This window comes from Haliotis asinina, chromosome 9 (assembly GCF_037392515.1).
Source record: "Haliotis asinina isolate JCU_RB_2024 chromosome 9, JCU_Hal_asi_v2, whole genome shotgun sequence".
NCBI classification, from domain to species: Eukaryota; Metazoa; Mollusca; class Gastropoda; order Lepetellida; family Haliotidae; genus Haliotis; species Haliotis asinina.
Window position 1 is genome coordinate 39606229 of NC_090288.1, and position 25772 is coordinate 39632000.

General features: G+C 40.3%; 2 protein-coding genes across 2 annotated transcripts; both read right to left on the bottom strand.

Annotated features, from left to right (window-relative positions):
- Window positions 1-2298: 2298 nt before the first annotated feature.
- Window positions 2299-11846, bottom strand: LOC137296058 (ADP-ribosyl-[dinitrogen reductase] glycohydrolase-like). The gene is made up of 9 exons (XM_067827711.1): window positions 11607-11846; window positions 8102-8227; window positions 7432-7581; window positions 5927-6070; window positions 5493-5647; window positions 4743-4899; window positions 4339-4497; window positions 3956-4086; window positions 2299-2648 (listed from the first exon to the last, which is right to left on the bottom strand). The coding sequence occupies exons 1-9, from the start codon at window positions 11616-11618 to the stop codon at window positions 2573-2575; spliced, it is 1110 nt and encodes a 369-aa protein (XP_067683812.1). The 5' UTR covers window positions 11619-11846; the 3' UTR covers window positions 2299-2572.
- A 3908-nt stretch (window positions 11847-15754) lies between these two features.
- On the bottom strand, window positions 15755-24133 carry LOC137296061 (carbohydrate sulfotransferase 14-like). Its single transcript, XM_067827714.1, has 4 exons — window positions 24063-24133; window positions 21259-21323; window positions 18297-18379; window positions 15755-16579 (listed from the first exon to the last, which is right to left on the bottom strand). The coding sequence occupies exons 1-4, from the start codon at window positions 24068-24070 to the stop codon at window positions 15770-15772; spliced, it is 966 nt and encodes a 321-aa protein (XP_067683815.1). The 5' UTR covers window positions 24071-24133; the 3' UTR covers window positions 15755-15769.
- Between the last annotated feature and the right edge of the window lie 1639 nt (window positions 24134-25772).

Sequence of the window (25772 nt, forward strand, 5' to 3'; positions counted from 1 at the left end):
CACACTCACTTTCCTCACACTGAAAGTAGAACATCCAATACGACTGTTGACATTTTATGCCGATATCATTATTTTGTTTTCCTAGTTACACGTACAGGACTACATCCCATGTCTAGCATGTGACGCCCCAAGACATTTTTATTTTTAAAAAAAAATAGCATTTCCTATTTAAACAATTCATAATATATTTCTACAGGAAATTACTGAAACTGAACTGATAAATTTAGTATTCTAACAAATATTTTATACCATATTTAAGCAATGACAAAATAGCTCTTTCAGCGAAAGTCATTCTGTTTGGATATAAAATGTCATGTACCATCTGATTTACTTTTCAATCAAAATAAAAAACTTTCCACGCATTTTCTTGGGTGGGTGGGTGCGTTGGTGATTCTATAATATTATGCAATTGTTATATCGGCGTGAAGCCAGTTTGTGATAAATAGCTAGTGTATACATATTGAACATTAGAACGCCTGCACCTGACAACTTTATAAACATAATGTAAACAAATGACAATATTGTGGATCAATAACAAAAGAAAGTTTTATTCTGAGATTTACACTTGAATGCTGTCAGCACGTTATGTACAGTCATAAATGAATTCCATGCGCCTCCTCTTACGAGCACCAAATTGCTCAATGATCTATTTCGTGTGAAACAGAATTTGATGAGTAGTGTGTGTGTGTGTGTGTGTGTGTGATTGTGTGTGATTGTGTGTGTGTGATTGTGTGTGTGATTGTGTGTGTGTGTGTGTGTGTGTGTGTGTGTGATTGTGTGTGTATGATTGTGTGTGTGTGTGTCTTGGGGTGGGGTGCTGGTGGGGGGTGGGGCTGAATGTATGTGTAACAGCAACTAATATGATATGATGATGACAGATACATTGAAATTATGATGTACTTGGATAGAACTTCCTGTCAATGTATCACAATATCTATTTCAATATCTCCTAAATCATTGCAATATATCGCTATATGAAAATAAGGGCAATATCCCATGTTTGCCGCAAAATGCGACTATGCTTGTAAGAGGTGACTAACGAGATCGGGTGGTCAGGCTCGCTGACTTGGTTGGCATGCTATCGGTTCCCAATTGCGCAGATCGATGCACATGCTGTGGATCACTAGATTCCAGACTCGACTATTTCCAGACCGCCGCAATATAGCTGGAATACCGGTGAGTACGGCGTAAAACTAAACTCACTTACACACACTGACTCACATCTCTCTGGCCTGTGAGGTACTGTGCTGGTCGCGTGGATCTATGGGTAGGACAGTGTCGTGACGTGACGTTAATGAAACCAGGAAGCAATACTAGTCCATATTTAAAGTCACCTGGGTAAACAACCGGGTTCCCGGTCCATATCCCTCCATTTGTCACACTGAGGAAGGATTAAAGACAAGCATGGCTTCATCAATTATGAGTTGTGAAAGATGACTAATTGTATGCGTACTGTCACAATTGAAAAGTCCTTTCAATTTGAATCAGTGACAATCTTTGTTAAAACTTACCCTGGGAACTCTTCGATTTTATGAACAAGGAAATGCACGTGCGTTTGACACACAATTGACAGGTTAAGACAAATACAATACTATCTATCATCCATATGATTTATACAGACTTTTATTCAATAAATAAATATGGATTAGTGACCAAGCTGTTACAGCTTATGTTAACACCGCCCCTATATCACATGATACAAACTGAAAATTTGAACAATATATACAATGTTATAGGCGGTAACACTAGCTTGTTAAACAGAAATACAGAAGTATGTTGAAAACAAAATATATGTGATGTGTATTGTAAGCACAGGAGCTTAAAACGATAAACACAGCTATCAAAGTATACACTGTCACTGATGGGATCCTAGTACTGTATGACCCGTGAAGGTCCCGGGTAGAATAGGCCTTCAGCAACCCATACTTGCCATAAAAGGCGACTCTGCTTCTCGTAAGAGGCCACTAACGGGATTGGGTGGTCAGGTTCGCTGACTTGGTTGACACGTCATCGGTTCCCAGTTGCGCGGATAAATGCTCATGCTGTTGATCACTTGATTGTCTGGTCCAGATTCGATTGATTCCAGAACGCCGCCATATAGCTGGAATATCGCTGAGTGCGACGTACAACAAAACTCACTCACTCACTCCTAGTACTATATGAAAGGATGCTACTAAGATATCATCAGGGGGTGTATATACCTTGAGGGCAGTTTCACCGTTACAGCTCTCCCCGTGTTTGTGTGTGTGTGTGTGTACATATATATATATATATATATATATATATATATATATATATATATATATATTTAGACATGAGTCCGCCACACTTAGGTTTGTGAGATAGGATAATAAAATGGACGATGATGTGGACATTAAATGGTTATACGTTTCCTTATAGAAGTTAGTATTACATACTCTTTACATACTGAAACTGAACGGAACTGAATACATTCAAAGATGTTTCCAGTGGAAAGATCACATGAACACAAAGCTACGCGTACTTCTACACAGATCAGCCAAAATACACGTTTGTCGTTTTGAAGTTTTATTTTCTCCTCATATTAACCTTCTTAGTCCTGACTTGATTCACCTGCATCTTCGTAGGTTGCTTTGCCGTCTTTTATTCGCACCAGAATCTTCAGAAACCTGAAATTTAAATGGGACATTTGATACAGTGTCTGGACCTGCATCATTCTCTTCCCACAGAGGTTACTCCTGTCATATCTTCCTACGTAACCTCTGTTCTAATACGGCCATATTTCCCGGTCATGGAGAAATCCCCTTGCGGCTAAAAATCGTAACAGGAATTATCTCCCTTGTTACAATCCAATCAGAGAACACGCTTTAAATAGACTTAGCTCCAATGTGGTGACCCCCATGGAGTTGGTTCATCAACGTGCGAAGGAAAGATTCGGTGTTTCAGGTTTAACTGAAAATCAGAAACTGACAATAGAGAGTGCAGGGATCAGTCGTCAGGATGTGCTTGTAGAAACAAAAACTATTAGTGGCAAGTTTTCCCAATGCATTCGGAAATTACCGAGATCTTGCGAATGATCACTCTTGAAACAACGTCTCTCATTGCACAACTAAATCTGAATACCTCCAATCGCGAATCTTGAACACTCGCACCATGAAAGGGCCGTAATGGAACAGAGGTTACGTAGGAAGATATCACAGAAGTAACCTCTGTGGGAAGAGAATGGACCTGCATGTGTACTCCATTGCCTTCGGGACTGTGATCAAGATTAATGATGTGACATCGTTGAACTGGGAATGTTCTGATGGCCCTTTACCCCGAACACATGGTTTCATGATCAATTCATGAAATCAGCCCTTTCATTGCTATTTTACTTTTGCGGGCCCAATAGAATCGGTTTACTCGGATAATATAACGAGAACTCTGAGTCGCACTGAAAATGTGGACAAGATCAAGCTCGTGTCATTCACTTTAGCGTCAAACATAATTAAGAGGCGACACATTACGTGGTCACTAATCATGACTTATCACTGAACGCAATGGTCACTGTTGGTTGACATCTGCCAGTTTCCAGCACGCCATTAGTCCCTGGACGCTCTGTGTATGGCAGAAGCCCTACCTCTGAACCATAAACAATGAACAAGAAAGGAACAAAGACCAAGTGAGGCCGCTTTCAGGAATAGTCCAGCAATACTAGTGGACACAGGAAATGGGCTTCACATATTAGGGAATCAAACTCAGTGAATCTAGGGAATCGGCATTACGAGCAAACGCATTATCCGGTGCTTTTTTCTACACACTGTCTAATTTTGGAATTGTGTCGAGGCACAATTTAAGCAGATCGAATGAGTTTGGGTGATTAGTTTTACATTTTCACCATGTTTGTCCTCAATACTTGTCTTTGTTATTATACTTAGTCTTAGCCTTTTCACTTAATTATCGCCTACTTCTCTAAGAGACAATTTCAGGTACTAACCTTTCAAGTTTTTCATCTAGCCAATCCTTGTGAATAAGCTTTGACACCCATGACACCGGAAGTGCAGGCATTCCTAACTTACAGCCTAGGAGAGCTCCAGCTACAGCGCCATTGGTGTCAGCATCTCCACCCTGAAGAGACAAAGGAGTCATGCATTTAACAAATATTACGTTCACACCCGTAGACTACACTCCGTGGACTAGTGACTTCCAGTTCTATGGCGACAGTCTGTAAATAATCAGGTCTGGACCACACAATCCAGTAATCAACAGCATGAGCATCGATCTACACATTTCGGATATCTGTTATTCACCTCTTATGACAAAGGTTTACTGAAGATCAATTTCAACCCGAATCCTCACCTCGGGGTACAAAGGACAAACCTCCATGACAATTGTCTGCAGTGCTTTCCTGAAGTCCTTCTGCTTCAGGGCCCAGAAACCACAGCCCAGACACTTGTAGGTGTAGCCGATCTTTCTCTCCTCACAAAGTTCCAGGTCCTTAATCTTCTTACACTTAAGATACTTCTTCAGCTCCTTTTTCTGAAGTTAAGAAAAATGACGGAACTGGTCAAAATGTGGTGACAGGAGACATTCACACAAGAACAGGCACACATGCAGAGGCAGGCACACACATATAAGTGCCTTGAATGTGTAAGTATGTGTTTGCCTACGATGAGTAGACAGCAGAATGGTGTCCATTCAAAGGACTATGTGTGTGTGTCATCTGGCAGATTTATTCCCAGTTAGGGTGGGTGAAATGAAACTAGTACGAAATCAATAACTACCTGCTCATCTGCCTCCAGACACGTGGAAGATGCAATGTGAAAGCACTCTTGTATAATTTTGTCGATGTCGTAGTTGCCGTTCTTCTTGAGGTACTGGGGCTGCCTCCTCAACATCAGGCTGATGGCGACGGACACCGCCACCGTCGAGGCCTGACACCTACAGTGAACAGTTGGCTCTATAAGCTTTCCTCAGGGATATATTCCATCTTTATGGTGGCTCACTGTGGGTATTCGAGTCTGGACAGCTTTTACAAGAGTAATAGTGATTGTGTAAGCATAATTGTTGTCGTTCGCCATGTTGAGTAATATCGAACAGGGGTATGATCTTCAAACTTTGTATCAAGGTGGGGATTCTTTGAAGAGAAAAGATTCTAGGAAGTCAAGCACAGAACATATTGGTAAGTTTCTTTTAGGTCACTTTTTAGCAACATTCCACCAACATCACGGCGCTGGTCACCAGAAATGGGCTTCACACATTGTACCCATGTGGGAAGTCAAACCAGAGTCTTCCACAAAACGACAGAGGTCTTTAACCACTAGGCCACCACAACGCCCCTAGAACCCATCAAGATTACTCAGCTATTATGATTCAGTTTGTGAAAAGTTGAACGGACAATGTGTATCTTTGCGAACGCAATATGTAACATGTTCCAGTATTGGTGTATTCCCAGAATCGACGTCATCATGACGGCGCCAATGGGAGCGTTTTCTTTACCATGTTGTACCCACACACGCTCAGTCTGGACTTACCTTGGATCGTAATGGGTTGTCTTACATATAGCAATAGCATTGTCAGCCACGGCGTCAGTATCCCAGTACCGGTGTATCCCTAGAATGGACGTTCTCATGACGGCGCCATTTGAAGCGACCTTTCTACCGGTTCTATCCCAAAGACCAAACGCTGCCTGTTAAGGTGCAATATTACCAATTGCAACACCAATTGCAACATGAATAAACACACAAGGATATTCTTACGTAAAAAAGTGTTGTTTACGTGTGGACGATATTTGTTGAATCTAATATAATGTTTGAGATGTTATGCTTGAATCATATAGTGCAAGGTAGGTGCAGGATACTGTATTCCCCTATACGAGTGGGTAATGGGCATGTGGAGAATGTGACCGGGTGTGAACGGTTTAAACATAAGGCTACACCACTACCCGATAATAACCTACAAAGCTTACCTTATGTGGCTGAGAAACAAACTCGGGGTTAGACATAACCTTCGCTGTTGTAGTACCGATTCCATGGCCGACGAGGTCACCGAGTTCGGGAAAGCCATTCCGAGACCAAAACTTCAATTTTTCTGCAAAATCCTCGGGTTTAACCTGTGACAGATAATATGGCAGTTTATTGTCTGCAGCATGGATGTAGGTTGAGTATCTGCTGCACACACGCTGGTTTGAAAAGTAATTCAGTGTTACCGCGCAGAATCATCTTGATACGGGACGAACCCCGAGATAATGCATTTCCCGTGTGCTTACGATCTTTATGAAACAGGGGTTTGTTGCTGACAAACCAAGAACCATAACCAGACAAACCGGGATTTGAATAAACCCATCTGTCAGTCATTGTCTATAACACATACTAGGGGATTACATATCACCTGTCCATCAATATATATACATCGAACACACTGTGGAGTGAGTACATGTTACCTGTCCATCATTATGTATATCTAACACCCCGTGGAGGAATTATACCTTACCTGTCAATTATATATCTTATACCGTCGAGGCATTATGTCAAACTTGTCCATCACTGTTTTTAATTATAATTGTGGGGGATTATATCATATAATTTTCTATAACACCTGTCCATCATTGTCAGTCTATAGCACGCACTTGCGATTGGGGGTTGTACCTCGCCTGTCCATCATTAGATTTAACACTGTGTGGAAGGATAATATCTCAAGTGTCCAGCGGGGTTCCCCTTGAAAACCTCTGAATATGAGTGAGTGAGTGAGTGAGTTTAGTTTTACGCCGCACTCAGCAATATTACAGCTATATGGCGGCGGTCTGTAAATAATCGAGTCTAGACCAGACAATCCAGTGATCAAGAACATGAGCATCGATCTGCGCAATTGGGAACCGATGACATGCGTCAACCGAGTCAGCGAGCCTGACCACCCGATCCTGTTAGTCGCCTCTTACGACAAGCATAGTCGCCTTTTATGGCAAGCATGGGTTGCTGAAGGCCTATTCTACCCCGGGACCTTCACGGGTCCTCTGAATATGACCAGTGTAATGTAAAAACACGCATAGAAAACCAACACTGCGTCGCTTCCGATGCAATAAAATCACCTACAAAACCACACAATTCATTGCTAGTGGTAATGAATGTAACTAAATTCATTCCAGATTTTAAAATGATTAGAAAATACACACGATAATTCTTTAGAATTCAGAGATGGAGACACATACCTGAAAAAGACGTTAATGGTTGAAAATCGATTATCTTTGTAAATTGTCTGACCCCGAAATTTGGGTGTTGACGCCAAAGGAAAATTTGGAGAGTCAACCTCACCCCCAAATATAAATGTCTAGAGGGAACCCTATTGTCCATCAAGGGCTACATCACCCTGTGGAGTAAGTAAGTGTTGTTTCATACACATGCATGCCAGTGTGGACAGAGCCAATCTCACTTGTACATCATTGTCTGTGAGAGACTGTGGGGGAGTAAATCTCACCTGCCCATCATTGTCTGTCAGAGACTGTAGGATGAGTATCATCTGGTCCGTGTCATCCGTCCAGTCTCCCTCCTTAAACCGTTTCCTGTGAGCTTCAGGAGATAAATTCTTGTGTTCCAGTTCGAGGTGCCTTTCAACTTTGCGGTATTTCTGATTTCAAGAATTAGACCATTTGAAATCCCTAAATCAATGAATGAGCATGAATTCGGCGTTATTCACTGTATTCATGACAAGGTGATAAAATAGTTTTCGAATGTTGCTATCCAGTCGGTCAGGCTATGCCTGAAAGTAACGAGCCAAGAAAATAATTCACTAGTTCGAAATTTGAATGCAGATATGGGTCTCATTATTAAGCTGCTAATATGATGAACATTTTTATCAGGTCATAATCTTGCATGGTTTATAAATGTTTTATAACTTATCCAGTCGGAGAGAATAATGTATCTACAAAAACCCCATGAAACTTCACTAGAAAGTCGGGCCAGGGACTCTGAAGATATACTGGTCCGGCTGGATTTTCATTAGCCATGGGCTAGCGGACCAGTGGGTATTTCGGACACTATTTTCGTGATCGTTTTCAACGTTACTTCCACCGTTATTTACGACTTAAATGTGAATGCCGTGAATGTGAAAGTTATAAGTGAATAATTTAGGCTATATATATACGTACCTCTTTAGCCTCCTCTTTAGTAAGGAACTCGGTCAGCAAACCAATAGCATCCCCTACAGCCTGACCGTACACAGTCGCCAGAATCTGATCCCTTGGGTAGCCGGCTGCAGTCCCTGGGGTGGAGGCCTGTATGAAATGTAAAGAGGACATTTTGTTAATGTTGTCAAATAACATGTACATTTCATCGAGTGGTCTGACAAAACTGATAATTATGTTCACGAGTTGCGCAGCCATTAACAAGATATTCTATTAATTATATTTTCATCATTGTAAATGATCGTGACATCGAGTAAGTCCACATTTTGTTACTCAACCTAAGTCTAGCCCATGAGCAATGTTGCACTCGCACCAAATAGTTCGCTGAAAAACAATTATGGTAGAATAATTATTGCCATGTTTCTACATTTTGTAGTCATATTTAGTGAAATACAAAGTCACATAAACGGTAAATGTATATCTTTAATAAGAAATATACTTCAGTATATGTCTGGAGATGCAATCAGTGCGCGTATTAATACACACTAACTTGAAGAGCCGCCATTGTTTGATTGTAAACCAGGGAGCCTATGTAGAGTATCCCTGTGTAAACGAAGCGAGGAATCGTCTTTGGTCCGACAAAACTCAAAAGCATCAAAATAACAACTTTGAAGTGATGAACAGTGAACGTAGCATATGGAATTCAGCCAATTGTCACTTTTGACTGATGTCATATTGTTCTCACTGGATGCAACGGCCTCTAAGCCCAACACGCACTGTCGACTGCGAGAGGGATACTGCATCAGCTGATTGTGTAGCCGATGGCCGGAGCATATCTGCACTGATGATAATGTCGACATGTTATTTCCAGGGAATATACTGGAAAAGGTAAGTAGCTGATGTCGTGACTGCGTTTCGGAGGAAAACGTAGCGAGGACAGGCGGCGTTTGGAGCCCTGGCTGTTTTTGACAGACTAGACGGCTGGGACAACCACGTCACTCTCATCAGCTGATGTGACAGTTGCACAAGCAGTAGCAGTGGAAGATTTCTTGGACAGGAGATGAGATATATATTTTTACTGATCAGGATTTAACTTTGAGTAGTTGTTTATGAGTACTTGTTTATTGAGTTGACATTGTGGTGCCCTGAAAATGAAAATAATCTTAGCTATTCACAATAAAATAGTTTGTTTTTTGTTGTGTTGAAAATGGTTGAATTCTTTTTTTTATTAGGGCTATTAATCAAAATCAAATATATTCTAGACATATAAATAATAACAATTTCTATATATGCCATGGATATTTCACAATGCTACACAATCCATGATACCTTGCTTATGCTTGATAAAAATCAAATATATTCTAGACATATAAATAATAACAATTTCTATATATGCCATGGATATTTCACAATGCTACACAATCCATGATACCTTGCTTATGCTTGATATTATATGCTTGATATAATAGAATTTTTTTAGCTATTTATTTTAGTTATCAAGTTACCGCCATAATTTCACACTGCATATAATCTATATATTTTAACATTTTCATCCACAGTACCTGATACTTGGATTATCTGGTTGGCAGGGAGCCCTTCATCTGTGAGAGTCTGCATCAGGTGTTTTCTGACACTAGAAATAGTAAAGCCATGATATAAATTTGATTGATTGTAGAATGGTGATAGATCTACACTGAATGGGATAATTATAAACTTATTAGCATCATTAGTGATTAGTAAATTTGTATTAAAATTAGAAAGTGATCAATTTTATGACTTTATGTTAAGAACTTGATATCTAACCTGTAAGGAGTTATTCTTTTGTTTTCTTTCATTGTTGTCCCTTCAGTCATTGTCTTCATTATCTTGTACAAAGAATTGATCCCGAGTGGACATTTTGTGTACCAAGGTATACCTTGTTTGTAGTTAATATTCACAGCAAGAAAGAATGAACTATCCAGTTCTGACCAGCCAAGGGGTCTATTTGCCGAAAATAATCAGTATTGTACAACAGGGTCTGACTCACTGCCATCAGTTGAGCATGCTCTAGGTTTAAGAATACAGGTATCTCCAGGATTTTCACCTGTTCTGGTTTTTGTTTGGCATTCCTGTGTGTATCTGAGATATTCTGTTCCTCTCTAATGTGTTTCACATCTCCCCATCTTAGATTATGGGTCTCTACCTGTACGCATGCAAAACTGAACAGTACAGATCATCCTCATAGATTTCTCAAGGGCAGTGGGAATTGAACAACCTTGAGTTTGGACCTGGTACATTTCGTCATTGTTGTTTGTGGTTAGTGGTTCTGCAGCATGAGGTTTGTTAGCCTTTCCCATTGATTTTGTGTGTTTTTGTTTAGCGTTCAGTGTTTTTCTTGCCTTATCAAAAATATCATCTTTTAGAATGTTTATGCCAGTTTCTTTCTTTTTCATATACCGGTTCAATGATGAAATGTATGATCTGAGGGTTGAGGGCTCATATTCGCCGCCATCACGCTGCCAAACTGCCATCAGGAAGGAGCAAATGTATTCATTCAGCTTGGATGCTGGTATCTCCTCTGGAACTCTGAAATCTTCCGCTGAAAACCAGTACTGGCAAAATACTTTGACATCAATCTCTGTTTTATCCTTTGTAGATCTATTCACATTCTCTTGCTCATCAAGGAATTGATCCACATCTTCACAAGTGACTGAAGAAAATCTTTTGTTACCTTGTCTGCCTTCTTGTAATACATTAAAGTCAATACCCTCAACTACTTCTGCAATTTTTTCCTCTATAATGTCAAGCAATATGCTTATGTCCAATTCAGCAATGTTTCTAGCAGACGAACAAAGGGACACAACTCTGTGTAATAAAATGCCATTTTCAATTCTGTGTTTCACATATGAAATGGGAGTTGACAATACTTAAATTTACTTTGTGTGTTACCATCCGTCATTAAAAAGTGTCGGAAAATATTATTTCGATTGTCAGCAGTTTCATAGGTTAGTTTACGAATCCACAGCAGAAAACGTAAAGAATACTATTTTCTTCAAGCCTAGTTTCACAATATCCAGCTAAAACAGAACAGCAAAGGACATGAAGTGACCGGTACACGTTCTGCGATCTTTAAGTTCTCCCTCATTCCCCGCCTTTTCTTTAATACAAATTTCAGTCGACCCACCCTCAGGATAACTTTAAAAAGATCACTCTAACAGAAAATATTAGGGCCAAGTGTATTGAATGCAAACGTTAAACTTAAAGCGGTATGCTTACTTAAAGGGTGCGAATCTACTCCGGTAGTACAATCACGTAATTTAAAATATGGAATTTGCTGGACCATCGCCTGCTCTTTAGAACGCATACCCACGTCTTTCCGTGTCTTTAAATATATACCTTTGTATCATAAATTATCTGTTCACAGCCTCGATCTTGCAAATATACCACAAGTCGAATTCTTGGTTTCCTGACATCCTAAACAAAACTACAGAATTCTTAGACCATCAGTCACTGAGTCACTCATAAAATGTCAAGTCTTAGAATCACTCACCGCTTCGGCCATCGCTATTAATAGACTGAATCCAGTTGCGCTACATTGCCACCACTGAACAAGATGGTGTATTCACGATAGGCAGCATTTTATCGTGGATGACCGCCTCTAATAGTCAAGGTTCAAATATTGGCATAGCATATGTACCGCATCGTCAAGGTAAAACATAAAAAGTCTTTATATCTCTCGTCGAACATCGTAAATCGAACTGTTGTGAACCTAAGGAAGGGAGGCAACTGGCGTCATCATAAGTGACACACCTCCAGAAAATTGGCATTCGCAAATCTTTGTTTAGTTTTCATATTTTTCTTGAGATGTCACAAATGTTGTACTTGCTATGTAATTCATGTGCGTTTGCGATGATAGTTTACCTCAATAAATCGTGTGGTGGTCATGATAGTTGGCGTTACTACTGAGTTAAACGTGAGCTTTCCGACATTAATTACTGGGTGGTTGGGTACGACACCGAAATTACGGGTTCACTTCCACACATGGGAACGTTTAATGAATGTCAATTCATGATTTTGCGAGAATTGGTAAAACCGGACTAATGCAATACTCACCCACTCCCGACATAATGCGTGTTGCGCACATGGACCAGTGCGGAACGGTATTAACAGTGAAATACCTAGCTAATTACGCCCCCATTAGGGACCACAGTTACTGGAGTTTACTTACCAGTTCATGAGGCACGTTCTAAAATGAAAAGGATAGACAGATATATTGTTTGTCATGGTCTCACCACAATAAAAATACATTACGTATCATGCAGTAAATATGGCAACATTTGAGCAACTCCTGCGTGCAGAAATCGGAGACTATTATATTAATGTTTAATAATTAGGTATTCCTAATTATAATGTACTTTTAGTTTCTCAGATAAACTGTGCAATAATTAAACATATTAGAGTACATACCCGTATAGTAAAAAGTTATTACTGGCCATGTTTACATAAGAAATTGGCTTTACAATTATGTAATGTTAGGTTTTAGTTAAACAGAAGCCGACCGTTGAAGGCCCCGGGGTTGAATAGGCCTTCAGCAACCCATGCTTACCATAAAAGGCGACTCTGCTTGTCGTAAGAGGCGACTAATGGGATCGGGTGGTTAGGCTCGCTGACTTGCTTGACACGTGATCGGTTCCCAGTTGCGCGGATAAGGCCAGACTCGATTATTTACAGACTGCCGCCATATAGTTGGAATATTGCTGTGTGCGGCGTAAAACTAAACTAAACGGAAGCCAACACCTGGGTTGGATGATATCAAATTGGGTGCCGTTGTACAAAACCACCTCCATGCAACCACTGTCGTCAGTCTGTGTTAAGATAAAGGTGTTATGTTCCAGGAGCCAGACCCCCAGTTCTGGCAGCCGAATCAGATGAGGTTTTTCGCTATCAGGAATGATTAAGCTTTGATTTGAAAGTTGGTTACCATCAGCTACCGTGCATGGCTACCGTGCAGGGACCCTTTTAAGGTGTAACATGTCGGGTCAATTATTGTAATCGTGTAAATGATTACTGGGTGGTTTTATTTAAAAACATATTGGTTTGAATTGACTGATTTTCATCAGAATGGTAGTTTTGGAATGCCCCGATCACCGTGGATAATAAAATTACATGTATGCACATCGCAAAATATATTAGGAAGGTCAAAGATCATTTTTCATAGAAATCGCATTGATGAGAAAATATGAGGTGAACTTTACAAAGAAGTTGAGGCTCAGGAACGGCGTCCATGGATAGAGTCATTCGCCACCATTCGCCCCTTTCCGTAACCTTTAGGAGACTCTTCTTCTCGCCCCTCCCCCTCTTGTTATGTGCGAATACATCACAAGGCGCGTAACGGCCGCGGTGCTTTGATTAAAAATATTCCCGATTATCGTTTATTCTTGAAAAACATTTGCAAAATATCTATATTGTCATATTGAAAGTACTAAGGATGTAGCTAACAGAATGGTGCTGTCTAACGTGAAGTTTTTGGTAAGAATCATGCAACTGTCAATTTGACGTTGAGAGTTTCAAATACACGAACGGGCGTATGTTGACGTGCGTATGTTGAGTACGGTAGTCTGCGTTTTCACGCTTGTGTGTTGTGTATTTGGATCGTAATTATCCTGTATCTGGTTACACGTTGTATATAGGTCCATGCATGCTGACTACAATTGTTTATTCGTATTACAAAATACACGCACGCACGAACGAGCGTGTTTATCTTAATGTGGGTCCTGATACCTCTCCTCCTCAAACTCTTATAACTGAACAAAATCGTTCAACGCCTCTTGAGCTGTACAATGAAAACTTGCGACGAGAGGCAGTGGGGTAGCCTTATGGACGAAGTGTTCGCTCGTCACACCGAAGACCCGAGATCGATCCCTCACGTAGGTACATTGTGTGAAGCCCATGTTTGGTGTCCCCCGCCGTAATATTGCTGGAATATTGCTAAAAGAGGCGTGAGACAAAATTCACTCACTCACCCATGACCAATGCTTAAAGGTAGTATCAATGAGTATCTACGTCGTCACTATTCGCATGACGTCTCAGTTAGCGACAACAGCGGGAAACGTGGTCATAGGTGATAGTAAAGTTACGTTTTTGACGTCACCGTGTTTTGGACCTACTTTGGAAGCTCCACCAGCATTGCAGTGCGGTGAGTATTACCATCACTGTCTTCATTGCCAGCATATATATCATATTGTCAGTGGTACTGCCAGGGAACTGGTTCTCTGTACTGGCTCTCTGTTTGTACTGCCTTTCTATGTTGCAATGCCATTAATTTAGTACTGACTCTCTATGCTACACTGCCACTGAATTTGTCCTGCCTTTCTATGTTGCACTGCCATTGAATTTGTCCTGCATTTCTATGTTGATCTGCCATTGATTTTGAAGTGCATTTCCATGTTGCCCTGCAACTGAATTTGTACTGCCTTTCTATGTTGCACTACTATTAAATTTGTCCTGCCTCTCTCTGTTGTACTGTCATTGAATTTGTATTGTCCCTCTGCCGTGTTTGGTGAGAATGCTGTTCCAAGCAAAACTTAACAGAAGATATTCAGTGTAAAGGGAGTGCAAGAATTTGAAGGGTTGTGTTCAGGCGAACTTGAATATTTGATATGTGGTTGGGTGGTTAATATAGGTGATTTGGTTCTACGGTGCTTGAAATATTTTTTCACGTACATCAAATTATACATGAATTCATGACAATTATCTCCAACGACATGAAATTATAATACTACGAGAAATATAATCATCCCTGTGTCAGTCAGAAGTATTTCGTTTCCTGGGCAAATGTTTGGTTGATGAGCAAGTATGCACCATCCGCTATTAAAGTAATTGAAATATTTATAGTATTTGTCTTCCAGTAATTTCAGTTTAAATAATGCCGATGTTATTATTTTTACTGGCAGTAAAACGGACAATGTCGGTGTACTTTCAAAACGTTACAAGATTTCTTAATAAGTTGCCTAGCAACCGTTAAGACACGGGTTAGAATTGATCTTCAGTAACTCATACTTGTCATAAGAGGCGACTAACGGGATTGGGTGGTTAGGCTCGCTGAGTTGGTTGGCACGTGTCATCGGTTCGGATCGATGATCATGCTGTTGATCATTGTCTGATCCAGACTCGATTATTTACAGACCGCCGCCATATAGTTGGAACATTGCTCACTCTCCGCAAGGAGCCTAATTAATGATTGTCCACTTTTACGAAAAAGATCGGTACATTTTTCATTGAAAATATGTGTTAAATGTCCAGATTTCAAGTTTTTCCATGTAGATTTCGACCCGTGGAGGTCCCGGGGTAGAATAGGCCTTCAACAACCCATTCTTGCCACAAAAGGCGACTATGCTTGTCGTAGACTGACGGGATCGGGTGGTCAGGCTCGTTGACACATTTCATCGGTTCCGAGATCGATGCTCATGTTGTTGATCACCGGATTGTCTGGTCCAGACTCGATTATTTACAGACCGCCACCATATAGCCGGAATATTGCTGAGTGCGGCGTAAAACTAAACTCACTCACTCCATGTAGATGTCAGCCCAGGTCTTAAAATGTTGCCGAGGAAGTGAAAAGGAAACAGGCTTATCCTCTAATAACTTTTTGAAAATGTTTTAAAATGAAAATATAAATGACCCCAATAAATACACAAGGACATGCATTCAATTTTATTTCCAGGATTTTGTAGGATTTGTGATAGCACTTGGTACTGTGTAGTTAAACAACTGGAAGTCTGGATAAAACTTCCGCCACACCTGCTGCAGTAGGGAGGGTGGCACATCTTGGTAATAGTGTCTCAGAAGGTTGTTCGTCTTCTCATTGCGGTACCAATCTGAGCGCTGTGGAAAGGCGACACTGGATGGCGCCCCTATGTGATCTAGTATGGCTTGGGCAGTTGTCTGTAACTCCTCATATTTACCAATCAAGTCGTATTTAATGTTACACACTTGACATAGGTCTTCCTGCAGTTGCCAGTGTTCATTCAATGTCAGTGTATTTGTTTTCACGACATATTCCAGAAATTCGGAGAATGACGGATGAGGGTCTTTATTTCGGGAATTATTCCTGTACTTTTTCACAATACTCCTGCCAAAGGATGCAAACATCCCTTCTCTGGATGCAACGAGTTTATTAAGATAAGCTGACAGGAGTCTCTCAAATGGTTCACGTACAAAAACAAACTTGTAATAGGTTTTCAGCACTTCATCTATTTCCACGGGTTGAAGAGCTGATAAAAAGGTGGTATACTTTTCATACCTGTGGTGAATGTCACCCGGTTTCATGTTTAGCTTGAGGGATGGGCTCATTTTGCTGGAGAGCATGAGAAATACACGTTTCCAATTCGTTGTAGCGACCTTGGGAATTTCACAGTAGAGAACCTTGTACTGATGGTCTACAATGATCTTGTGGTACGCTCGTTTAGCGTGATCTGATGTCAGCCCCATTTCCTTACATTTTTTCTCAATCGAGATTCCACCCTGCAACAGTGAAGAGAGCATCTGCTGTCAATAATTATGCACAATTTATTACATTTTATTATTTATCATTTACAATCTTGTGGGAGTCATCCCTTTAGTCACCAGTGGTTGTACGTAATGTAAACGATTATATAGCTGTACGACGATTTGGGCAATATTACGGCGTGGGAATGCAGACACGGGCTTCTCACAATGTGCCCATGTGGGGAATAGAACAGGGTATATAAGGCGTGACAGGCGAAAGCATTAACCAATACGCTACAACACAGCCTCCTTTGCTGTATACAAACTCACATGGCACTCATGGAGACGAAGACACTAATGCATCACTACGTTTTCGCCGTTAATGGCGCCGTCTTTAGTAATCTCAGATGGTGATACTGATAACATCTCACTTAATTAAATGAGTGTCTAAAAGTCACTTAAGCAGTGTTTCAGCAATATCTCAGAAACTGATTTAAAATTAGTATTTATATCTAAAGATCACTACTCAAGGTACGATAGGGATTTCCGGTACTTTTGCCCCTGCAATGATCCTGGCTGGATTTACACCATCCATTCAGACACTGTAGTAGTCAAATTTAGCCATCATTTAAATTCGCAAATATACTACCTTTGAAAAGAGTGGTAAGCGTACGTTTACTTCAAATGCTTAGGGACTTACGTTACGACAATAATTTTAAAATACGTTAAACGCCTTTGGGGATAGAGCTACAGTCAATCTCAGGTGCTAATTTAAACACTTGTTTAATTAGTTCTATTTCTTATATAAACTCCGCGCGGTGGGTAGCCTAGTGGTCAAAGCGTTCGCTCGTCACGCCGAAGACCCGGGTTCGATTCCCCACATGGGTACAATGTGTGAGGCCCACTTCCTGGTGTCTCCCACCGTGATATCGCTGGAATATTGCTAAAAGCGGCGTAAAACCAAACTCATTCACTCACTCATATATAATCAAGCAGGACACGCTTGACATTTGCTTCTTTCATCACGAGGGATGCAAAACGGAGGATCGTCACTTTTTAATAATATTCATTAGCTAATCTTGTATGTTCAGTGCCACGTCGTCTCATAATGACTTCTTTGAATCTGGACTGACAACCCAAAAACTGGTTTTATTTGATATAATGTATTGACACCTACTTGGATGTCCCACTTCTTTGGCCTTAGATTATAGATGTAAGACCTAATAACAGAATTGTAATCAGTGTATGGGATCAGAAGTGACGTCACAGATATGTAAACTACCCCTCAACAGAATACACTGACACACACACACACACACACACACACACACACACACACACACACACACACACACACACACACACACTTACACACACACACTTAATTGTACTCTGGTAGAATAGGAGATCGGAGTGGTAATCCGTTTTGTAAAATGTGTAAATGTTGTATCATGATCTCAAGTCACATTTGAATTTCATGTGCCATTGTATATATCTTGTTTTACCCGAATAAAATGCAAATTATTGTTCAACTAAAATGTCTTTTCGGTTTCCTACAGATCATTCGGATTGTCTTGAACTGGAACTTGTACTGGTAGATCTCTGATTCTACCAGTAGAGTCTCCGACTGCAGTGTGTATTAGCACCCGGGTTCGACTCCGCTCATGGTATATGAAGTCCTTTTCTGGTGACCCTCGCCATCACCTTGATATCACTGGAATATTAAGACCATAATAAAACCATACTCACTCACTTGGAAGGGCAAGACTTCTGTTACCGTGGAATGTGTTCCAGTTGACATAATTGTTTTTGACCTCTTGAGAAGAAACAGTCCATCTACAAAACCAAATAGTGAAGAATGTGGTCAGTTTTCAGTGAATATTTTATAATAAATCACAAATCTGTTGTCTAAACATCTACACAGTGTTAGCTGAATCGGTGAACTGTATGGTTTGAACAACGCTAATCATAGAACATTTCTGCGTGCGACCCTAAGCAACAAACATGTCTGCAGAGAACACGTGTCAACTCAAATGTAATCAACCTTCATGTAGATAATACTGAGTGAGTGAGTATGGTTTTACGCCGTTTTTAGCGATATTCCAGCAATATCACCCCGGGGAACACCAGAAACGGGCGACAGATTGTGCCCATGTGGGGAATCGAACCCGGTCTTCAGGGTTACTAGCGAACGCTTTAACCTCCAGGCTACCCCACAGCCCCCGATAGTACTGGTATTGTGGGCAATATGTCTGAGAACGAGTGACGTGTTTGTTTGTTGTTTAACGCCACACTCTGCAATTTCCCAGCTAAATGATGCTGGTATGTAGGAGTGAGTATTGGTAAATACATTGTGTTGCAATATACTTAACATTGCGATTCAGGTGCACAGTTTTGGAACTAAAGTGTTTGACAGTGACACCAGTTGTGCGTGTGAATCCTATTTTGTATATTATGAGCCTCTAAATATATATGTTATGGTACCCGTGAAGGTCCCGGGGCAGAATAGGCCTTCAGCAACCCGTGAATGTCCCGGGGTAGAATAGGCCTTCAGCAACCCATGGACCCGTGAATGTCCCGGGGTAGAATAGGCCTTCAGCAACCCGTGAAGGTCCGGGGTAGAATAGGCCTTCAGCAACCCATGCTTGCCACAAAAGGCGACTATGCTTGTCGTAAGAGGCGACTAACGGAATCGGGTGGTCAGGCTGACACATGTCATTGGTTCCCAATTGCGCAGATCGATGCTCATGTTGTTGATCACTGGATTGTCTGGTCCAGACTCGATTATCTACAGACCGCCGCCATATAGCTGGAATATTGCTGAGTGTGGCGTAAAACTAAACTCACTCACTCACTATATGTTATGGTTCTGACAATAGCAATCCCAGCGTTAGGTTGCATGGTCATTGTTTCTATTTTCGTATGTATACAATGTACAGCATTACAGTATGGAGGTTTGTCATTAAATAGCGATGAAAATCATTTGTTGTGAATGTGCACAAACTTCATAAGTGTTCTTTACCCATTGGCAACATCCCGGTTGTGCATACGTATCGTTTAGAGACGTACTGCGAATTACCGATATACCGGTAATGTCGTGCGGTCGTACTGGTCATATGTAAATACCCGAACTTGATGACTGAAATTATGCTCCTCGATGTACACACGTCACATGCTATTGTGTTTCTGTACGTTAGAGACCGCCCCTCAAGGATGCCGATATAAAATAATACACCCTTTGAAAGTGCGAACACTACTGAAAGGCAGCTCCTACTATGTTTAAATAAAATCCAGAAATGGACTTTGAAGGATCTTCACTGTGTTCATTTTGGATAACCCAGCGCGCCTCTCATAGAGTTCGTTCGTTGCACCAAAGGTCCGATAGAATGTGGGAAGCTCATTTCTGGTGTCCTCCGACGTGATATTGTTGGAATATTGCTAAAAGCGGCTTAAAACCCAATTCACTCTTTCAAACCATGAGTAAATAATGATTCAGATTAACTGAACAATGCCATTCAATGATACTCTAACAATATGTAAATAATCGACTACCCAGTGATCACCAGCATGATTTGAAAATCTGGAATACGATGCCATGTGTCAACCATGCCAGCTAGCCTGACCACCTTACAAATGAATGTTGCCGTCCAACAGTTGGTTATGAATTCAAGCATTTTGGAGTCAACCTTAAACCGTCCCTAACCACGTAAGACCACTTCAGTAATCTATTTAGAACGTGTCTCTTCCAGCTCCCAAAATATCGCCATATTTATATTTGAAAAGCGAAGCGTGATTTTTCTAATCTTTCCCGCCTGGATTACTGCAACAGCCTCCTCTCTGGCATTTCTGAAGATCAGCTCAAGATTTCGATCATCGCAGATTTCAGTTGTGGGTTTAGTTAGACTAAGTCGAGAGACTACAGCCAACATGTACTCAAATACCGTCATTGGCTACGACTCCATGAAAGAATACAATCTGAAGCTCTATACCTTGCCTACCTACCATAGATTATCAATCTTCTAGAAACCTTCTTTCAGCTGACAGCTTTCTGTACCATGCTTAAAAACATCCGGTGCCAGATCGTTAAAGCACTATGCTACTGTAATACTGAACTCTCATCTCAGATTTGCTCCTTTGACTGCCTATAAAACTGGCCTAAAGACCCAGCTGTTCCCAAACTACTGACAGTTTACCCCCTTCTCCAAACATCACACTGGTCACAGAAAATCTGGTGAATTAAACCTGTGAAACTGTTAGAAATGCCCGTGAAAGTCAGCTCCATATAAGTAACCTTACTATTATTTTCTTCTGCTTTTCAGTTAGTGCTTTCTGTCTGGCGTTATATATTCCTGTCATACGAGCCATTTAAAAATATGAAGAAAAGGGAGAAAATCAGACTTTCCAGAAGAAAGATTAATGGAATATATAGCTCTGATGAATTTTGATTGGTCCAAGTGCATAAGTGTCCCCGTCGATCAACAGAATAGTTGATGTTGACATTGTTAAGCCGATTGGAATATCTATAAACAAAACCTTCATTGTCATATTTTGTGCAATTATTCTACATTATACCAATGCCCAATATGCCATTAAACAATTTCACAGTTAATTATCACCCATTTAAACACAATGCATGTAAAAGGAATATTGTCATATATATGTACATGAAACGTGTATATACAGGTAAAATATATGCACATAGTTATATCACTCACCATAAATGATATAAATCGCCAATGGCATGGTGAAGATTGCCGCTATGGCCATTCGAAGACGTATTCTGGAACAGGAAGTATCACTAGAAACTGTGAGGAAAGTACAGTTATACAACATCAATTGGCAAACCAATGTACGTGACCTTTATGAGCATGAAACAGTTTGACAATTATGCAACATCCGGGATCCAGACTTTCGAAGCTCTCTTAGCTCTAAGATAATCGTAAGTTAATGTTAATGTATGGCACGTACGGCCAGCTTAGCGACAAAAGAGCTTCAAAAATCTAGACCCAGAAGCTTTATGGCACATAGTCCATGCAACAGAATGCATCTGTCATATATTTTGTTATCAGATAATCAAACCAATCACTGAAGGATATCTCAGTGTCCTAAGATAATGATATCGTATCAAGCCGAGCCACTGATGACACGTCCTGGTTCAGTCAGGGTGTACATGCAAGATCGTATCTGTAATCACGGCTGTTCCAACGTCAGAACTGTTTGCACGCACTGTCAGTATTCAGACATTGTATTTGTTTTTCGTATGTGTTACACGACGACTGTCACCGGTCGAGCAGGACATTGGTACCCTTCCCCCAACATTTGTTCCCTTCACACATTTTCATTGTTTCGTAATTACAATTGTCATCATCATCTGGTCCTAGACCCAACGGAATGATCAGTTGGGGTGGAAAGTCTCAGTTCCATAACCAGCACCTCTTACATGCCAGTATGTCTTTACAAATACCAAATAACAGCTCTTCTCTAACAGCCGAAGCAACCGGCATATTAACGGCTCTTAAATATATCAATTAACACCCTTATTTTAAACAATATATACTAATTTCAGACTGACTCTCACGCCTGCGGGTTATTAAAATGTATCTTGTAACCATTCATTTTTTAATGAAATAAATGAAAATTATCTGTGCGTGCTACTGGTCAGTACAACATTGCCCTTCTGTTGGTTACCTAATCATGTTGGAAATTCTCATAATTCAAAATTCATTCGGCTGGTAATGAAACCTTCAAAAATCTGTGACAACACTTCTTATCCCATACGCAGATAACAAAACCGTGTATTGAACTGACAGCCATCATTTTATACAAAAGAAGTGGGTCAAGAAATTACATGCAATAAATCCCATTATTGATTGCACCTACTTGGTCTGTTAATCCAGATTTGAAGAGGTAATTGAGCAACGGTTTTGCATTTACCATGCACTATATACTCATGAATATTTATCGAATGATGATGATCTTCCGTTGTGCATACTTTGAGATGAAAAAATTATGGAACAGCATTTCTTGCTTGAATGTATCGATTCTTTTCCAGTGCAAGAGATAAACATTTCAGTGTCACAACGCTAACAGATCTTTTTGATAAGGTTAATTCTAATTCTTAAGAATTTCAAAGAATTAACTGAGCGGAAGCATTCAGATTTCCCATTGTCAAATAACACTAAAGGTTTTGCTTTGCCAGACCCTCACTGGTAGATACTTAATGAGGTTATATGAACCTTGAACATTTGTTGTCAATTTCAAATATACCGACAAGTAACAAATCAACAGCCTTTGACATATAGAGAGGAGACAAAGAACAAACGCTCGGATGCACATTACCAATAGTATCAATCTTGCAATCATACATTACTCACTGTTCAACATTTACATAGCAAGCATCGTTACAAAGAAAACAGAATGTACAATGCTCACCCATAGATCCAATACAGGGAACTTTCAAACAAACGTCATGCGTGGGTTAAGAAAGGCACACATGTTATATAGTTAATAGTGCAGCCGTTTCAATTGGCAGGTGCTCAGTAATGGGTATCAATTCCTCACGTGTGTCTAATGATTACACTATGGGCTGCTTGTTTTATTTGTTTTTTAGTTGACAGTTTTATTACCGAAAAAATGAAAGGCATGTTAGAAAAGTGTTTACGACAAACTTAACCATGGTCTTTCGAGACTTGAAGAGTGTTGAAACTAATATACTATATTCACAGCATTCGTGTAAACGTGTGTTACACATGCCAGAAAACAATGGCCAGATTTACACACCTGTGAAACATATTAATATACACACTTGAGTGTTCATTTATTTCCACACCCCATGAAACGTGTGCAAATCTGACAGCCAGATGATACGTAGATTTCAGACGTAGTTCATATGTCCGCTGGGTGAGTGAGTGATTGAAAGAGTTATAATTTAACGTCACATCGGCAATACTGCAGCCATATAGTGACGAGAAATGGTGTAGATACACAATAAATACAGGTGGTTAAAGAACCAGTCATCGACGGACCATAAAATAAATATACATTGTACCAGTCATCGACGGACTGTAAAATAACTAGAGTATCACAAAAAATGAATTACAACTAGCTAACATGTATTTTTAAAAGCAGAAAACTATCCTAGACAATATCGTATAAAAATTGGACATTGATCCCCAACAACTGAAGGTAGATCACCATAGTAGGGTCTCCGCTCCGCCGAACGAAACGTTTACTTAGAAGATAAAGTAAAGTTGTGACACACTGTTCGTGTGGTGTTATGATACCGGTGTTATAACCCGTGTAAGTCACGATATGGCTTAAACACTCTCGGTGTGACTTTAAATATTAACTCACTCACTCACTCACTCACTCACTCACTCACTCACTCACTCACTCACTCACTCACTCACTCACTCTTATTTATGGTGGCTATCGTTGTGATGTTCCTAAAGAATCGCTAATAGCCAGGCTCTAGACGCCTACTGATTAGTTGCAGGAAACATTATCAATGGGTACTTACCGTTTCATTTTCGTAACTGTGTTCGGAACCCCAGCACAGCCTCTGAAACCCTACTAAATATAAACGGTTCCGTGTTAGTTGGATAATAAAAGGCATAGACTCTGTATCAATCAGTTTATTGCATGAAGGCCAGTGGCCCATATACAAAATATATAATTATGCATAGTATGTACAACATATACAACATACGACACACGTTACAGTGAATCTCCTCTCAGTATGAGCGCATGGTGAATGTCTCATGTTGTAATAGGGATGCTTGACTTGAAAGTATTGAATAAAGTTTTGTAGCATTCTTGTGTGATCGTAGCCATGGTGGGAAATACATCTGCCTTAAATCATTATATACAGGACAAATAAATGAAAAGTGAAATTCATTCTCAACAGTGTTACAGAATGGACAGGTTCAAGTAGAGATATAAACTCACGATAACAGTCATATCTTGAACTTTCACATAGAGATGAATGCCAGTCCTGTTTGAAGATAACGACAGCCCTGGTACCAAAATGTTTGATAAATGCATTAACATCGCCCACGGTTTGGGATAACCAGACAAATCCAAAGCCATATCTAAACAAAAGACTACGAATACGGGTTTCCCAAGTGTTTTTACCAATATTATCAAGATAAACAATCATATTGTAGGTTTTTAGGCAGACGATGTTCTGGCATATTTATTATTTTATACCCCTAACTTCGATATAACAGAGAGCAATTGTAGTAAAGCCTTTTCCCCTCTACTTGCCAAATTAATAATAGATTTATTCAGGTTTAGTGTATGTGTAAATAATATCCCTAGATATTTATATAATAATTCGTTGACAACGGTCATACGTTCACCTTTACAGTACCATTTCTCTATAGCAGCCGCTGGGCCATCCTTACGAAAAACAACAATTTTGGTCTTTTCAAGATTAACATCCAGTCGCCAGTTAGCTGAATAATGTGATACTCTATTAATTTGCCTCTAAAGACCAATAACAGTGCTTGACATTATAGGATCTCATCGTCGGCAAAAAGTAAAATGAAGAGTTCAACAAGATCAGGATAATTGGATGCCATGTCTGCCAGAGTGTATAATGTCAAAGTATACACCGACTTGAAACCTTACTACAAATCTACTGTCCTAAAACGGACACTAATACCAATTATTTGCCTTACTAATAGTGCCAAAATAGTTAACTTATCTTCTGCATGTAGGATTTCAGTTGTTACTACACTCAGCGAACTTAAAGAGCTGTTGAAAACAAACTGGGCTCAATCTTAAATACTACGCTGCCACCATATAGGCTACACTGGTTACGTAACGACCCGAGACATGCGTTCAGGGGCTTTTCTGTGAGTTTCTTCTCCATCTGTATATAGGCTCCCTGCCCCTACATAGGAAACCATGGGAGGCATGGCAGTGACAATATGTTTGTGCGGGAGGACGCGAATGAATGCGGCTGACAGTGGCAGTGATAGAGATACAAGAGCGCTGCTCGTACAATATGTTTGTGCGGGAGGACGCGAATGAATGCGGCTGACACTGGCAGTGATAGAGATACAAGAGCGCTGCTCGTACAATATGTTTGTGCGGGAGGACGCGAATGAATGCGGCTGACACTGGCAGTGATAGAGATACAAGAGCGCTGCTCGTACAATATGTTTGTGCGGGAGGACGCGAATGAATGCGGCTGACAGTGGCAGTGATAGAGATACAAGAGCGC

Bases quoted from the DNA above. Each gene is read 5' to 3' on its own strand.
- LOC137296058 (XM_067827711.1), bottom strand. The intron at 6,071-7,431 runs GTGAGATTTACT...TATCTGTCACAG, and splicing joins TGACAGACAATGATGGGCAG to GTTAAACCCGAGGATTTTGC. The intron at 4,087-4,338 runs GTTTGTCCTTTG...TTGTCTCTTCAG, and splicing joins TGCAGACAATTGTCATGGAG to GGTGGAGATGCTGACACCAA.
- LOC137296061 (XM_067827714.1), bottom strand. The intron at 18,380-21,258 runs GTGAGTGATATA...TTGGTTTTGTAG, and splicing joins GGCGATTTATATCATTTATG to ATGGACTGTTTCTTCTCAAG. The intron at 16,580-18,296 runs GTGAGTGAGTAT...TCACTGTTGCAG, and splicing joins CAGAAGTCTTGCCCTTCCAA to GGTGGAATCTCGATTGAGAA.